General features: G+C 38.5%; 2 protein-coding genes across 3 annotated transcripts in view; both read left to right on the forward strand.

Moving 5' to 3' along the window:
- Positions 1–7082, forward strand: part of smpd3 (sphingomyelin phosphodiesterase 3) — a 71592-nt gene extending 64510 nt beyond the window's left edge. For both annotated transcript variants that reach the window (XM_044357602.1, XM_044357601.1), the window contains exon 10: positions 1483–7082. In XM_044357602.1, the coding sequence (XP_044213537.1) occupies positions 1483–1584 (102 nt within the window). In that variant the 3' untranslated portion in view covers positions 1585–7082. The remainder of the gene's footprint in view (positions 1–1482) is intronic.
- Positions 7083–14110: 7028 nt separating this feature from the next.
- On the forward strand, positions 14111–16286 carry LOC122986550 (monocyte chemotactic protein 1B-like). The gene is made up of 3 exons (XM_044357885.1): positions 14111–14400; positions 15247–15364; positions 15458–16286. The coding sequence occupies exons 1-3, from the start codon at positions 14334–14336 to the stop codon at positions 15570–15572; spliced, it is 300 nt and encodes a 99-aa protein (XP_044213820.1). The 5' UTR covers positions 14111–14333; the 3' UTR covers positions 15573–16286.
- Positions 16287–18102: the final 1816 nt, after the last annotated feature.

Raw genomic sequence — 18102 nt, forward strand, 5'->3', positions numbered from 1 at the left:
CCAACAAGTCTTATTTGTATCAAACACCAATAAGTCTGCTAACAGAGGGTTTCCAATAATTCACAGCAACCTTGTGCAAGAATTCTGTTGAATCGAGGTCTAGTTTCTTATCATCAGGGAAGTGATCTGCCCATTCTGCCTTGATTCATTTCCCAGCAACAAGACATTTGTCAACGCTTGTTATCCTGAATCATGTGAGGCAGGACTGGAAACCAATGGAATTATCCCACACACAGCAAAATGTTTTGACTTGGTAGAGGCATAAAAAGATTTGAAGACGTAAAAGCTAGTGAGGAGAACAGTAAAACACAACAACACTGACTGGGAAGGAAGGAAATGAGGGCAGTATTGACATCCTCTGTCTGTCTGTGCGAGGCATTGGAGAGGATTGGAAAACCAAATCACATAATTTGCACAGAACATCTCTCTCTCCCTGTCCCTTTCTGTCTGACTCTCTCTGTGTCTAAACTAACAGCCACCTGATGCCACCTTGTGCCAGACAGTAGTTACTGTAACACCATTTCACTGACTCCAAAGTGAAACTGATACAGTATATTGTTATTAGTCATGTGCACATGATTTTGGTCTGGGGCCGTTTATCATAGTTTGGACCAGTCCCCTTATTTCCAACAAAGGGAACTGTTAATGCTTCAGCATACAGTGACAACAGTGTGCTTTCAACATTGTGGCAACAGTTTCGGGAAAGCCCTTTTCAGTTTTGGGTCTGATTAATAATGCTCTTGTGGCTAACTGGGAGAAAATTTACAGCAGCAGATTAATACCAAAGTGAAAGCTAATGTTTCTCTATGTCAGTGGTGGGATGTACATTCCCTCTGTACTGTCACAGTTTTGAGATACTTTTCATAGGAATTTCTATGTTTTGCAATGTTGTACTTCTACTCCATTACATTTCAGAGGTTAATATTGTAGTTTTTACCCCACTACATTTATTTGACAGCTCTAATTAAGTCAAGTCACTTTTATTTGTATAGCCCAATATCAAAAATAACAAATTTACCTCAGGGGGCTTTACAAACTGTACAGCCCCTCAATAGACCCTAAATTCAAATAAGGAAAAACTCCCTAAAAAAAAAACCTTGAAGAAAAAAAAAGAAAGAATAGACCAAGATAGCCAAACCACAGAAATAGAGCATAGTTACAAGCTGTACTTTGCAAATTAAAGGCCTTGCACAGCCACACAGGTATTTCATTGTAAATTGGGTGGAGCTATGCTGGGAATTACCAAGATGTACGCACTAATGTAGGTGCAACAAAACCAACAGAAGGCCGGATGAGATGTCAGTCAAGCACAGTTTGTACACGCCCACACTGGCCTAAGAAGAGGTCTAATTAGTGAAATTAGTGAAAACATCTGTGAGCTTTAAGATTTTACAGACAAATATATAATCACTGCGTTTATGCAGCTTTAAAATACAGAATAAAATTAGTGAAATGATGATGACTCTTCTCCTCCCCCTGCAGGATATCGAGGAGTTCAGCTTTGTAACCCAGTTGGCCGGCCTCACCGACCACCTGTCTGTGGCCATGCGACTGGCTGTGTCCACCGGGGAAGAGGAGCCTTAGATTGATCACCTGCGCTTTTTAAAATTACTGCCATAGAGGGACGACAGACAACCAAGAGGAGAAAAAGAGATGAAGAGTTAACAGATATGGAGTGGCCTGAGAGAGACACAATGCAGTATTGCGAGAGGGCTGATGGGACATCGGAAAAAGGATGGATGAACCACTGGACAAGCACTCAGTTGATGGATGGATATGAAGGTGGTAGAGGAGAGCATTAGTAGGGGAGTGATAGGAAAGAGAAAGACTCTGGTGGGGAAAGATAAGCAGGGGAATTCTGTTTAGAAAGCCCTAAAGATAGTCATCCCCCCTGGGAAACCACACACACACACACACACACAAACACACACCCCTCACACACAAACAAAAGTGATGAACATTTTGACTGTTGAATATCGCCTGGCCTCTCTGCTCCTCTTCTCTCCATAAGGACAACACACTCCCTGATGAACTGAATCCAGAGGGTTTTATTTAGTGAATTGTTTCATGTAGCCAATTTACACATGCTCCTTTTATTGAATCTGTTTTAGCCGTAGTATAAGTATGTTTTTTTTTTATGTTTCTACCTTCAGGGACAGTTGGATCCTCATTCTTTAGACTGTGTATAAAAGGAAAATACATTAAGTGATGAGAGTGAAGTGTCCAGCTACTGACTGGCCTATACACTGACCGTCTGTGTCTTTGTGTTGTGCTCCTTCCTGAAAGGTTATTGGTCAGTTCTGCTGTCAGTTATTTACCTTACTACTCCCACATCAGTCCCAGGAACCTCAACAAGTGTCTTTTTTTCTAAAAAACAAAAATCTTGTCTTTCTAAAAGGAGAAAAATAATATGATACAATTTCTATTGTCACCACACCACTTTTTATAGGGAGTTTAAATGCCTGTTTAATACTATATGGTATGTTTCTAAAAAAAAAAAGGTATTATATAAAGGGACATGGAATTGGAGAAAAAGTTGCTTGTTTGGTTGCTTATAGCATGTTTTTCAGCTATGACTGGTGAAAACTAGGAAAGTAAAGGACATTTTTTTTGGTGTAATAGTGGGAACTGAGGCTTTGTTGATGCATGATGGGAAATGGTATCAGTTTACAACTTTAATATAGTGGCTTGATACACACTTGCTAGAGTCTGGATGCCTGACGAGTCAAGAGGCATTTTGCCCTGAAACACACACTTACTGTATGCCAGTGTGATATTTCTGCATGTGATCCAACCGGCTAATGACACTTAACACACACAACAGTACGCACGGAAACATACTGAGGATTTACATAAAGCAGGCACGCGTCATGTATAGAGGGATTTCAGGTACTGTACTGTACTGTAACATACCCTCTTGCGGCCATATTGGAGGTCCTCAAATGACTTGGTTGTCTTTGAGTAGATATTATCAGCTTGTTAGCTAGCAAACCACTGTAGCTATCTGGTTAGCGAGCCTTCACAGTCTTGTAAGCACGTCTGATTTGTACACTAGCTAAGTATAGAGTATACAGCACAGTTTTTGATTTTAGCACAGCCAGTTGTCCAGCAGACCACCATGAAGACAGCCATATTGTGACGCAACTGCAAAACCTCATTCAGAAAAATTTTAAAGACCTACAGGTTGCACACACTCTGTACAACATGCCAAGTATGTGTAAAAACATTTTCTTAAGTTCCAAATGATCCCAAAGATTAAGACAGCCCACCCATAAATATACTGAATTCATGTTGTGCAAAGCTTAATGAATTCACACAAACCCAGCATACCAAGTACACAAATACATGGAGCAGTGTAATACTACAGTGCAACACGACTTAGGGTTCAGACTGAACACAAAACAAATTTTAGAGGCTGTGTGATTGCATATAAAGTCATTGCAAAGATGCAAATGAATGTCACTTCACTCCAGGTGGCACAAAATGAGGCAAGATGTATCCACCAAGTTCTAAATGTTTTAACTATTGACTGTATATAGAGATGGATGTCATGACAGCTCCCCAAAAGTGAAGCCAAAACATCTCGATCTCCCCCGGTGGCTAGTCAAATTTACACAGATAACACACAATGCAAAAATTTGCTTTAAGTTCAGTCTGAACACACCTGCTGGTTGAACTACTGTAACTGCAGACACATATCAATGCAGAAATTACATCTGGCATATTTTAACTTGTTATAATGATATTATTACATGGCATTCACATTTGTAACTCCCAATCTTAAGCAGAGCCACACAGACCATGGTGTCAAACAGGAGCTGGAGCCTTGTGAGGACCAGTTTCAACTGAATACATATGTTTTGATAGATTGACAAAGTAGCTGTTAAGTGCTGAGATTTTTGTCCTTTTGATCCCTGTAGATCTTTGGTTGTGGTGCTCCCTATAAATGTGGGCAATGTTGAGTGACAGGCCATTACATTTACCTCAAAAGTGAGATAAAAGGAACTAATTGTGTAGCAGCTTGGCAAAATTTAGAATGACATGGACAGTGGCCACATTTCAGCATAAGTGACAATATTATGTAAAAGTTGCACAAATAGAGAAGAGCTGTAAAATCAACAAATTGGCTAAATAATGTCAGTTACACACCAATATCTATCTAAAGTTTGCGAACATTAGCCACTGGTTCTGTATTATGGTCAAACTACCAGACCAAGTAAGGCTGTAACAGGTAAACTCCTGAGTGTAAGGGCAGGTTTTATTACTTAAGATTTCAACTTTTCATTTTTAAGCGATAATAAGAGAAATAATGTGATAATGGTGGTCTATTGCAAGTGCGTACTAATGTTAGTTAGCATGAAGCATCAGATCAATGATCTACTAGGAACACATGGATCAAGTTGGTGTCCATGATTGGACGACTACCAAAATCATGGAGTATATTTGTTTTAGAGCTATGTGTAAAACATCAGTTACGTAGAAGCTTGTCTCTCTGCAAGGTTTCCAGATACTGTGTGATCTCCATGGTCTGCACTGTGAACAATGTTTACAACAGCTTTTTGATCTGTCTGCCTGTTTCTTGGCACTAGAGGGAAGGTTTTAAAGTGTCAGTTTCAACACAGATGTGTGTGTACGTTTGGGCAGCTCACATTGTGTTACTCTTTTCGATACAAATGTGCTAATTAGTGTTTCTCTGAACACATTGTGCTGAAAGGTTACAGATGAGGGGTGCCTTCCATTCTGCTAATTCTGCTTCCTCCATCTTGCTCCTCTCTTCTCCAGCCCCTGGCGCAGAAGTCAATCGAGGTTCACCATCATCAAGGACATCCCAATCCCTTAAATGCGAGAAGAGTGTTGGTTGTATTTCTATTAGTCACATGATTCCTTGATGCTGCAGTAGATCTAGAATCAATATTTGATCAGCCATCAGGAACCAGGTGTTTTTATTTTAACTGTTAATTTCTACACATTTGATAGTTGACTTCTACACAATCGACAGTTGAGATGCTGAGTAATTGCCGTCTCCTCAAAATGACACCGGAATGAACGAGGATTTCTCATTTGGTGAATAAAATTCCTTCATCCTCACATCTTTTTACCTGCATCTCTGTCTTGTATCCCCGCTGGGAGGAGAGGAGGAGACATGAGTCAGGAAAGCGAGGATCCACGTTAGTCTAATGTAAAGCACCCGAGGTTTCAGGACTATACACCCTACTGCTGTGAGTGCATGTGTGTGTGAGCGTGTGTTCAAAAAGTGTGTCTGAGTGAAACATACTGGTTGTTCTGTTATGTATGTTCAATTGTTATTTTACACACAGTATGAGTCAACAGGTCACCTGGCTGCTCTGACACTCTTTATGACTTACATTATGATTATTATGACTAATATATTCTTCTTATTACTAAGATTTGTATCTGTGCTTTTTTTGTATTCAGACTTCATCTTGTATTTTTTTTTTTCTTCGGTTGAGTCTGTGTCAGACTCTGCTAATCACTACTCCTCTGGTCAGGGTGTTCAAATGAGATCAAATCCTAGAATATGTTGTTTACTTGGTAAATAGTCATGTAAATACACTACAGATCTACAGTGAGTTACAGAAAGGTGCCACAGTTTCTCTGAGGATCTGGCTTCAGGTTAAATAAGTTGAGTTTTGATTTATTCTATTCTGTTACTTAACACCTGAATACAACTGAATAATTCATCTATGGTGGAAAGAGTGCAAACAAGTGTTCAAAAAGTGGGACTTCTGTAACATCTTCATAATGAATACTACACTTTTGTGTTCTTATCACAGTTGGATTGTGGGATAGTTTTTATGGTTTGAAATTTCTTTTGTTTTGGTTAGTGTTCTGTGTTTGTATTTTTGCATATTGTTGATGACAAAAAGACTGACAAGAAATGGGCAAAGAAGCCAATTGGTTGAAGGTCAAAGGCGAAGGTGTGATGGCAAAGCTGTGTGCGAGTGCAGTATTCATGATGAGCTGTAGCTCTAATCCAGGAGGACTATCAGGTGGAACCTGGACATGTCAGCCACTCTGGCTTTCATTCAATTATTTAGAAGGTTAAACTCACCGGATGATAGGCAATCTTTTTAGCGAATGCTAAGGCTGAAAAAAAAAATCGCTTGACAATTAGATGGGAACATGGCTAGTGTTTCAATTGATCAACCAGAATTAATCAGACATAGCCTCTGAATTACTTCTCAGCCTCCACAGACCCTCTGTGCAGCTGTGCCTTCACAACGCAGAGCTGCTGCAGGGCAATACCCTTAGTAAAGACAACATAGGTTGACCTCCAGTATAGTAGTCCAGCAGGAGAGACATGATGTTGAGTTGGACATCACACCCCAACCAGGGCTGCTTTTCTCACTTGGGTCTTTTCTTTATATCATTGTCAAAACAAACAGTGTCATTAATGGAACACACAAAGAAATTAAAATGTCCTGATGATCATGTGATTGATTATGTGATGAGAACATAGACACCAAAATGATCTATGTAGCCCCAGTGCTGAATGCAAATATGATGTTGATTGATAATCAAGAGACAAACATGAGCACTAACATGTATTTACAATAACATGTCCTTCTTCCTTCCAGTGATTCACAATGCATTTCGACCAATAATCAGCTAGGACTCCTGTATTATTTTGGTGTCTATAGTCTAAGGTGAGCAAACCAATGTGTCAATGACTGACAAATCTCTGTATTCCTGAAATAATTTTGGTATTTTGTAACATTTCTGAACACCAAACACTGTCCCCCTTGTGTCTCAGCCTTGTTCAGGAGAGAATTATTCTGCATTTGGGCTCTAAGCTTTTGTAGCTGCATGTACTGTAATAATGCTTTGGGCTTGTAGTCTCAGTAGAAGTGATGCCTCACTTTGCTATCCTTTTGGTTTGATTTTATATAATTTTTCTCTGTTCATGTTTTTTTAAATTTATGTCTTGGATGGGATTGTTTCATGCCGGGGTCGTCTAGCTTCGTCTCTGTAATGTGGCTGGGGGATCGATAGCTTTTCTCTTTCTATGCTTCATCAACAAACTGCTTATTTTCTTCTGCTTTTTTAAAAAAACAAAAGAGTTTTCCGTCTTTTTTTGTGTCATTATTTCAATTCTGAGTATTCAGGTGTCATTCAATGTTTTAGTAACAAGAGTCTATCAAAGCTTATATGGAAATAGTCACAATATAAGACAATAGTGACCACTGAGTGGAAGCAGTGGTTAACCTCATGTTTCACACGAGTGAAAAGGCAATATAGAGTGTGTTGTGTATCAATTTCCCCTTTTTTCAATGTAAAAACACAGTCAAATTCACGATATGTAGGAGTATCTTGGCTTTATTGTTCTACAGTGAGGTTGGTATTTGAAGATGACATTAAGGTCAAGCAAAAAAAACCTTAAGGGAAGAAGAGGAAGAAGAAGTGAAAGAAGCTGCCCTTCTGCTTTGATGAACAAGGGGAAAAAGTCTATTTCTAAATTTATATACGGTGCGGTGAAGTGTGGAAAACTCCCCTTACACCGAAACTGAAGTACAAACATGTATGACAATGATGGGTTTTTTTTTTATTTAAAAGTAATTAGTGTGAATATGTTAATAATAATAATAATAAGAAGAAGAAGAAGAAGAAGAAGAAGATGAAGAAGAAGAAGAAGAAGAAGAAATATTTAGTATAGCACCTTTCACAGAAATAAAATTCACAAAGTGCTTCACAGGAATGAAAGTTAAAATTAAGACCATAGAAACACACATATGCCACAAGTTAAAGTTAACATAAAAACATAATAACAAGAACCTTAAAATGAATCCTAAACCGGATGGGAAGCCAATGTAAAGAACTTAAAATAGGTATAAAGTGAGTCATCCTGCTGGACCTGGTTAACAGCCTTGCAGCAGCATTTTGGACCATTTGTAGATGGTTCAAAGATGTCTTGCTGAGACACGTGAAAATGGAATTACAATAGTCCAGCCGGGATAATATGAAGGCATGAATAATCATTTCGAGCTCTCGTTGTGATATGACAGACTTGAGTTTTGTGATGTTTCTTAGATTGAAAAAACATCCATGGGTCAATGATTTAATATGTTGAATATGTTAAAATGCATACCCTGGTCAAATATAACACCAAGATTTCTTAAGTTAGACTGAACAGCTGAGGAAAGGGACTCAATACTCTTAGCAACCTTGGTAGCTGATAATAATAATAATGCATTTAATTTGTACTGCACTTTTCATTCGTTAGGTGGCCACAAATACAACTCTAAATGAATGCTAATGTTTCTCTGCGTTTAGTGGATAGGTAAATAGGCAACTGTTTGCTAACCTATAAGCCATGACAACTTATGTCGTGATAACATGTCAATGTGGTGTTTACAGCTTGTCTTCGTCCATGTGAGGACAGAAAATTATGATAATTAATGCTGTTTTTAAGCTGCATTAATCAATATTTTTATATGCATAATAGGTAAAATGACTATAGGCTCATCGTAATGAACGCACAAATAATTATCACCCAACTCTGCAGCTATCCTCACCTGTAGGGAGCATTTTAGCATCTTTTAGCTAATTGTTTTGGTTCTACAGCAGGCAACTTTACTGTTTTAACCGCTCTCATCTGTGCAGCGGGCAGAAGTTTTCAGTAAAAAAGGTCTGAAAAACCTAGTGATGGATTTAGCAGCTAAAGAACTTTCAGTGAACAGTAAACATTGGATTTACATTCATCATTTGGATAGAAATTCAACTCCAAATGAATGCCAATAATGCTCTGTGTCTGCTGGATGTGTACATTATTTGCTAACATGTTCATAACAACTTTAGAAAGTGAGATTAGGTCAATGTTGTGTTTACAACTTGTTCTATTAGATCAGTGCAACTCACTGCACAGCCCACAAGCCTCATGCAGCTCGCCAAGCTTTAGTTGGCGGCTCGCATCACAGCTAATAATTATGATAATGCAGCTAATACATATAATTCACAAGGATTACAACAATAAACAACAAATATAGCATGAAGAAAGTCAAAGAAATACATGCCCGCTTCTGCTCATCCCTGTATTACAGTAAACCGGTTTTTATCAGATTGTACTGGCTGCATTTGCATGTTGCGGAATGACATGTTAGTAGGCAGATTTACTTAATGGTTAGGGTGGATATTGGTGTTTCATGATAGAAGTGGTTCTCCTATTGACTGTGTCCTGCCAGTGTGGCTTCCATGAAAAAAATAGTGAAGACCACTGCATTACATTGTAAAGATTAATCAAACTAAGACTTTTGATGGCCTTGGGATCAGTATATTGGAAAATTCTCTCAATTTTTAACTTTTCTGAGCTTTCAGCTCCATGGTCTTCATCATTGATGAAGATGAAGATCATTTTAATGACCATTAAAATGAACAGCTTCACTTTGATTTGACTCACTTCTCACATACAGCTGCTGCAAGGTGTCTTCACATATGACTGGTTCATACTATGACTAGGTCACACGAAAAATATGAGCAGCAATATGAGTCAGACATTCAGTGAGCCCCCATACAGATGCACTTGAGTTCTCTCACAAAGCTCACCTGTTACGGTACATTGTGTAACACTGTATGCTGCCACTTTCAAAAGATAATTTACAATACTTAACATTTTAGCCCAATTGTTCCAAACCTTTTTAACTTTTGTTCTTAACTTGATTCAAATGAAATACTTTCTGCTTATGAGCCCACATCATTGCCTTGGTGACTACATGGGTTATGAGCAGTTCAATTAGAGAGTGATTTTTCTGTTTGAGTGATTTTTACAGCCTGAAGAGGTGAATGTATCTTGTATTTCACAAGAAACAAAAGGTAGTTGTAGAAAATCTGGGTTAACTATTAACATCATTTTGTGCAACAGAAATGTAGTATATTCTTTCTTTCCTGTGTCTTTAAACCTGCAGTGCGGAACTTTTACATATAAATGAACGTACTTAACATTCAAGCTCTTGCCAGACAAGTTCACACAATGCTGATTGAGTCTATCACCGCCAGATAAATGTCTGTATTTTCACAGTATAGGGAGTTTTTAAATCTCATGTCGGGGGCGACATTCTCTGCACTGGCTGTTTGGCCGTTAATCATGTGGCTCTTCTAGACTTTCCAAATGTTGTTAGACCGGATGTATCAAACTGTGACAGTAAAACGAGTCACTTTACCAGGGTTGTGTGACACTCAAAACAATTTATCCACCGTTTTACAGCTGCAACAGTAGGTTATGGCCAGTGGTGTACTGGCCAACGGGCATACAGGGACAAATCCCGGTGGGCCAGTGGACCATCAAAACATATCCAGCCTTCTCTGTGTGCCTGTCATTCAGGGTGCATATGAGAGCATGCCAGAAGGGGGAGACAAAAGTCCCACACTCCAGCTTTAAAGGGTGATTTTACTGATTTTACACATGAATGTCAGTTTAAAGTTTAATTAGCACCACTCATCCTGTATAAACTGTTGCATAATATGTTTTGTAGCACTGGGGGAACTCTCTAAAGAGAAAATAACCCTGGAGTTATCAGGGTTGTTTTAGAATTTGGTTGAACAGAAAGCCCAGGGGAAAGGAATCTGAAAGACATGGGGATTTACCAGGCAGGGTGAGTCTAATGAGAGTCATTGTCAAGTTCAATTACGGGCAGTGGTGACAAGTAACACATTTTTTACAATTTTGAGATACTTTACTTGAGTATTTCTATTTGATGCTACTTTATACTTCCACTCCACTACATTTCAGAGGGAAATATTATACTTTCTACTCCACTACAATTATTTGACAGTTACTTTTCAGATGAAGATTTGACACAATAAGTAATATAACAAGCTTTGAAAATACAACCCATCGTTAAAGATGAAACCAGTGGTTTCCAGCTGTTTTGGCTTCTGACGTCTTACAAAAAGCAGTGTGTAGTCACATTTCAGATGTCTATGAGTTGTTAACAGTGATTTTTCCATCTAAACTTCTCACATGGTTTCATTTCAATAAATTACAATTTACAATTTTGCTTTTATCCAAAGCGACGAACATCTGAGAGCTGATACAACACAAGCAGGGATCTAGTCAGGAGAGAACAACACGAGTAAGTGCCATGAAGCTAAGTCTGAGTCCGATAGGACGTAGATGCCAACAGATGGTGCACAGAGGCAATGCATAGACTGCAGAGAAGCAGATTTGTTTTTCTTGGGTTTTTGGGTTTTTTTTCTACCTTCAGTCCATCAAGTGATGGACAATGGACAGTTCTTCTCCAAAACAAATGAAGTGTTTTTGAACCAGCAAACACCATCACTTTGAGCCGAAAAAAGTGATTTGAAGGATGTGCAACAACACACATTTGTTTGGCATTCATTATCATGCTTTTTCCATCCCTCTTGCTTCCAAAGTGGCCCAACTACCTTGAATCACTTTGCAACAGCTTCACCTACCTAGATGTGTAAACAAACATACAGTGCTGAGGTGAGCTGATGTGTAGTGATACAGAGACAAAGCAGTTCCATTAGTTTCAAAGCAAGAGGGCTAGAAAAGAGCCTGGACAATGAATCCCAAACCAACATGTGTCGTGCATCCTCCAAAATATTTTTTTTAGTTCAAAATGGTGTTGTTTTCCCTTTATCAGCCAAATTGTCGGCATGCCATGTGCTCAGTCACCAGGTGACTGCAGCCATCTTGCTATTGTCTTCCCTACACACACACACACACACACACACACACACACACACACACACACACTTGTATATAGGTACACTTAGCTAGATTAGTATTTTGTGTTGCTTTTACCCTTTGTTAAATAAATGCTTTTGGATAAAATCAAAGTTAGCTCAACATGATCAATCTCAAAATATCCACAAATGTTTAAAAAAAAGAATGTGAAGAAATTTGAATATTTAACACTTACAGTGAGACCAATGATGCTGATGACTACGGAATATTAAAAACGCAGATCCACCTCATTGCAGGAATTTGTGAGTAATTGCCCCATTATCGCTGGGCCTCAGAGTATGGAATCTTTTGCCTATTTTAAAATGTTCAATACACTGTAAATTCAAACAAGTTAAGTTTACTTTAAAAAAAATTAGGAAACTGATTACCTTAGGAAAAGTAAACAAACGTAACTGTATCTAGTTGTTTACATTTACATTTTTCATTTAGCAGACGCTTTTATCCAAAGCGACGTACATCTGAAACAAATACAACACAAGACAGGGATCTAGTCAGGAATGAACATGTGATATTTGATTAAGTTCTTTTTTTTAAGTTATGAGCACTTAATGTATCTCAGTATAGTAAAATTCAGTCAAGCTGTTACAACTCTAAAACTATGACTCACATTAACCTAATATATTCTGTCAAAAACAAGTGGGCATTACGTGAGATTTGTAATACACTACACTTAATGTAACTTAGTGTAGTCAACTTCAATAAAGTTGACAGGAACTCAATAAAGATAAGTCACATGAGCTTAATATACTGTGCCAAAGTAACTACAATACACTTAATATACCTTAGTTTAGCTGACTTAAAAATAAACAAGATGACAGGATGACAGGACAAGACAACAAACATCCAGGTTTGTTTCTTCCATCAAAGTAGTCATTTGCCATTACTTTGGATACTCTAAAGACTAAATGATTAATCAATTAATTCTTAAAATAATCTAATGAAACAACAGAGTAATCAAAAATTAAAATAACGATTAGCCTACTTCTGTTGTGGTTCAATATAGTGCAGCATAAGTTGGCCATACCTGACTTTTTGTGAGCAGCGCAGGCCAGCATTCCATCATCCTTTCGACTGGAGGCTGATCTTCCACAATTTCTTTGCGTTGCAAACCTTCAGGACATTAAACAATTTGAATGTGCAAATACACTGCTGATGAAGACACAGTATTTGGGAGGTTTTCGTGAAGCCACCATGTTTCAGTCTGTAATGCTTTGATAACTGGCCTCATTTGGGAGAGACAAAAGTAAAAATACAGGAGAACAGTCAGTTAGACTATAACAGACAGTGACTACCTATAGTAACAACAAATTTTGTAACATTTGGGTTAGGCAACCTGCCCTTTGAGGTGTTGCTAATTATTTATCATTGTTATCATTTGCCATTATATTTAGTCCAGTAATATAGGCCATATACAATAAAAACAAAAAAATAAAGGACATTTAAAGTTTAAAGCCAGTGATAGAAATAGGAATATGACAACCGAAGAGTAAAGTGTATCATATTAAGTCTGTTTAGACTTAAGTCTGTGTAGAAGCCTATACTGTATAGTCTTCAAAACTATTCAGTGTGAGTTCCAGCATAGCCCATAGACTTTAAATTGTGATGACGTCACAGATTTTAAATTGCTTTTGTCAGCTCGACGACAATTTTACAAATATACAACCAGACAGTTAAGAGGTTAAAACCTAGTTTGGTTCAAGACACCACATGGTCTGGCCTTTTATCTCTGTAGTTCCCTTTATCAGCCAAATTGTCAGCATGCCATGTGCTCAGTCACCAGGTAACTGCAGCCATCTTGCTATTGTCTTCCCTACACACACACACACACACACACACACACACACACACACACGTGTATATAGGTACACTTAGCTAGATTAGTATTGTGTGTTGCTTTTATCCTTTGTTAAATAAATGCTTTTGGATATACCTGTTGTCTGTTTTAATGTTGCACAAGAATGAGTTTTGCCAACCCCTGCTCTGTAAAGAACCCCAAATCCTTCAACCATAACTAATTACACATCATTGCATACTGACTGTAAAGCAATTACTCATCATTTAACTTTGCATATGTGGTTTTCGTAACTTTTCTGTCCGTTTAGCAGGTTTATTCATGCAGTTCATAACTGAAATTTATGGTCAACCATAATGCTGCTGCTTTCAAACACCTAGAGTGTAAAAAGTCCATGATGTCAGAAAATCACCAATAGTTGTGACACACTGTAGGAAGTGAGAGAGACAACTGAAAATACGTATACATTTAGTTTCAGTCACAATCACATAAGCAATAGGCCCCCACAAAAAAAAACTATCACTTCCACTTTCTATTAAAGTTAATCGCACGGTTTATCAGTGGATGTTTAAGGAAGTGATGGACACACACACAGTAAAAACCCACACATGAGAAACTTCCACTGGTAAGCACCAACACGTCAGTAAATTTCCGAAGGCTGATCCAGGGGTCTTCCCTTGGCTTCTCTGCTCCTGTATATAAGGTTGATGTAGATGGAGTACAAGTCCACACAGCAGAGAGAACAGGCTGATACAGCTCAACTGAGACTATAACTTACCGCTTCGCTGTAAAGGGAATAAACACACATACTTCAGGATGGCTGCTCCTCGTCTCGCTCTGTCTGTGTTTGTGCTGATGCTGGCAGCCGTCACTCTCAGTGAAGGTAAGAGCTCGACAATAACATGTTCATTCAGTGTTTGTGAGAGAGACTGGGAATTGTATCATATTTTAAAACGTTTATAATCAAAAGCTCTGAAAAACTGGTACAGGTCTGAATGCTTGACCCCTACAGTGAGGGGATCTGGTGGCTCTGTCATGCTGTGGAGGGCATTTTGCTGACATGGTTTGGGTCCACTTGTCCCCTTAGAGGGAAGGGTCATTGCAAATCAATGCAAAGTTGTTTTGAGTGATCACGTTTATCCTATGATGAATCATTTCTATCCTGATGGGAGTGGTCTCTTCCAGGATGACAATGTCCCAATTCACAGGGAATGAGGGGTCATTGAATGGTTTGATGAGTATGAAAATGATGTGAATCATATGCTATGGCCTTCACAGTCACCAGATCTCAACCCAGTTAAACACTTATGGGAGATTTTGGACCGACATGTTAGACAGTGCTCTCCACCACCATTATCAAAACACTAAATGAGGGAATATCTTTTTGAAGAATGAACATAGTGGAACATTTAGTGGATATGGAGTTGTTAAAAACCAAAACACTGCTAAAAGAGTGTGAATACATTACCTGAAGCTGTGTTTTATCAATCTAAATAACAATAACACACATCAAGAGTTTTTCTGTATCACAATGGAACAACTGAACAATAGCACAATCTCTTTGATCAAAAAATGGCATCAAATTTAGCTTCCTGCAGGCCCAAAGGAAATGGAAAACGGGAACAAGAGAAAAGGGACCAACAGATGATGTCTGTGACTGTGATGATGCATGTGATTGCGTGTTTGTTGTATGTTGCTGAGTTGTTCATTCACAGCTGTGTGTTTGCAGGTTTGCGCGGTTCTGGTCCAAAGAAATGCTGCTTTCGTTTCAATGAGAAACCAGTGCCTAAAAGCCGAGTGGTCAGCTACACCAGGACCAGCCAGCAGTGCTCCATCCCTGCTGTGTTGTAAGTAAACAACCATAGAGAAATATATTGCCAATCACTGTATCTTCACCAGAATGAACTCAACCTGACCCACTTGTTCATTTGTATTTTCAGGCTGAAGACAGAGGCAGGTCGTCAGCTGTGTGTCAGACCATCAGCTCCTTGGGTGAAGGAGCTCATCAGCCACCTGGATGCCAAACTTGTCCCAGGGGAGACATCCAACCTGTAACCGTGGCAACACCACTATCAGAGCCTCCAGTGAACAAAATCTGGCTGGTTAATGTGGAATAATACTGCAGCTTTTCAAACTATAACTTTTCAAGTAAGAGGTGTTAAATGCAAATATGTTACTATCCCCACTGTAACATCTGCAGGTGGATAATCATAAGCTAAACAGCAGCTCTCTGTCTATCTATGTGCAAAATATATACAAAATATTCTTTTATCTTGTAACATGCTCTGATAAGATTTGCTGAGATAAGTTGTATTTATATACATACAATGTTGTTAAGATGCCATTTTTATAATTGTGACATTTCCTTCATATTTTCTACATTTTATTAGGTAGAGAAATGTAGTGTATTTTATTATACAAAAAGTATGTTTTGCTTATGGTATTAATACAACACTCAAAGTCAGACCGTCAACACTGTGAGCTACTGTTGTAATTTGAATTGACTTACAGAAACTACATTTGCTGTAGAAGAACAAAGCCTCCCAACTCCACTTGGTTTCATCAGTAGAGTATAAGCTATTGGCTACACCACTATTTCTAGACTGAAGCACTGACAGTTCTGTGTCTTGTTTTTTATACATATGATGTTTGTATTTACAGTCATGTTTTAAACTCAGTTACCTGTAAGGATATGTAACCAATTTGACAGTTATTTATTTCTCTATGCTTATGCTACTAATCATTGAATTAAAGCAAGACAACATGTCAGAGTTTGGTTCTGTGTGGTTCTCTCTCTTCTTGCCAAAGGTCTTGTTTCTAATTATAGCTGTTATTTATTTCACAATCTAGGTGTTGGTTCCCTTTTTAATGTTACATAAACTAGAGTGTGGAAGCAGAACTGCCTGAGAGGCAATGTGCTCAGGCCATGTGTGGGTGTCTCATGGAGTGCCCTGGACCGGTTCTCCTCCTACCTCACAGATAGGAGTTTTTCTGTCTCTTGGTCCTTACACATCAGAAAGTGCTTCTCTTTCCTGTGGTGTGCCTCAAGGTTCCGTTTTGCGTCCTATACTCTTTGCTTTATATATACTCCCCCTAGGTCAGGTTATCAGCAAATTTAGTGATGTTTCCTATCACTGTTATACTGACTATATTCAGCTCTATGTATCTTTTAAGTCTGATAACCCCGATAAAGTGTCTGTGCTGCACAACTGTCTGACTGCTATTAAGGACTGGATGTCAAACAACTTCTTACAGCTTAAAGGCCCAAACGCATTAAAAGTGATAATTGACGCGCGTCATCTGACGTCAATTGATGCTCTTATGGCGCACTGCAGACATCAGATTGTTGTTTGTATTAATCGCTGCATTAGTTGGATGTAATAAATGAATGAAAAGGAGAAATGCAGAGGAGGAAATGAAACTGAAACTAGGAGCGTCTGTGTCCACAGTAAATCATCTGTTGACTGTTTAATGGTTATTTATTTGTGTTTTAAAACCTCACAGCCATGAAATAATCAGTATATAGTGTTTTATTTCTCTCATTCAGAGGTTTTGTTCTCACTACCGCTCGCTCTCCTTACTCGACCACTGCTGCCAGGGGCAGAGCATTCTTAAGGGCCCTTCTAAAACATTTTAAAATTCACAACTGTAAAATAGCTGATATATCCTATCCATAATCACAAATTGTTATTTAGCCATGAAGCCACTTTCAGACATGCTTGTTCTGAAGAACAAAAAAGAAAACAGGTTGCCAGCCGCGTTCAAATGTTTCAGCACTGAGGACCGCATGTGGTGTTCTACGTACAATTATAGATGAATGGTTCAGCACCACCGCCAATAGACAGCGACAAGCCAGGTGCTCTGTCTCAGTACCATGTCTTTCTTACATGGGAATAACATAAACATAAAATAGACACAGCGGTCTACAACACTACAAGGCCTATTCAAATACATGCTGAGATAAGCATGGAGTTAAACAGATGAATCTATTATTCTGAGTGATTTCTTCATAACCAAAATTTAAGTTAATAAAGACTAATTATGGATGTTTCACTCACCAGTTGTTTTCCCTGCTTAGACTGCTGTAGTTTAGTGTAACGTTAGTCCATTTGTGTATTTCTCCATCCTCCATAGAACAACATAATCCGAACAGTTTAACAAACGTTGTACATATCACGATCCCTTTTAAAAACTTCATCTTCCTCTCCTTCATGGTGGAAAACCTGCCAACCACTTTGTCCTCATTAGTGTTTATGTCCCGCTCAACACACAGCAAAGTGAGGTTGGATAGTTTGGCCTCATCCATGCAGGAATGCAAACAGCTCTGTTCATTCACCATAAACATGAAAAGATGCAAATATCTCATATTTTGGATTAAGTTTTCAGCAAAGTTAGTCATAAACTTCGAATCTCTGCTTCTGCAGTCTTCAGTTCCCGAAGAGTCAATGAGCAGAAATACGGACAGGCAGTGCCAATCTGCCATAGCAACCCACATTGTGGTTGGAGGAGGGATTACACCCATTGTGATAAGAACTACCATAGAGATGAATAGAAGAAGCTGAGAGTTAAGTTCTCCTTTTCCTGC

Source organism: Thunnus albacares, chromosome 7 (assembly GCF_914725855.1).
Source record: "Thunnus albacares chromosome 7, fThuAlb1.1, whole genome shotgun sequence".
In the NCBI taxonomy this organism is placed as follows: Eukaryota; Metazoa; Chordata; class Actinopteri; order Scombriformes; family Scombridae; genus Thunnus; species Thunnus albacares.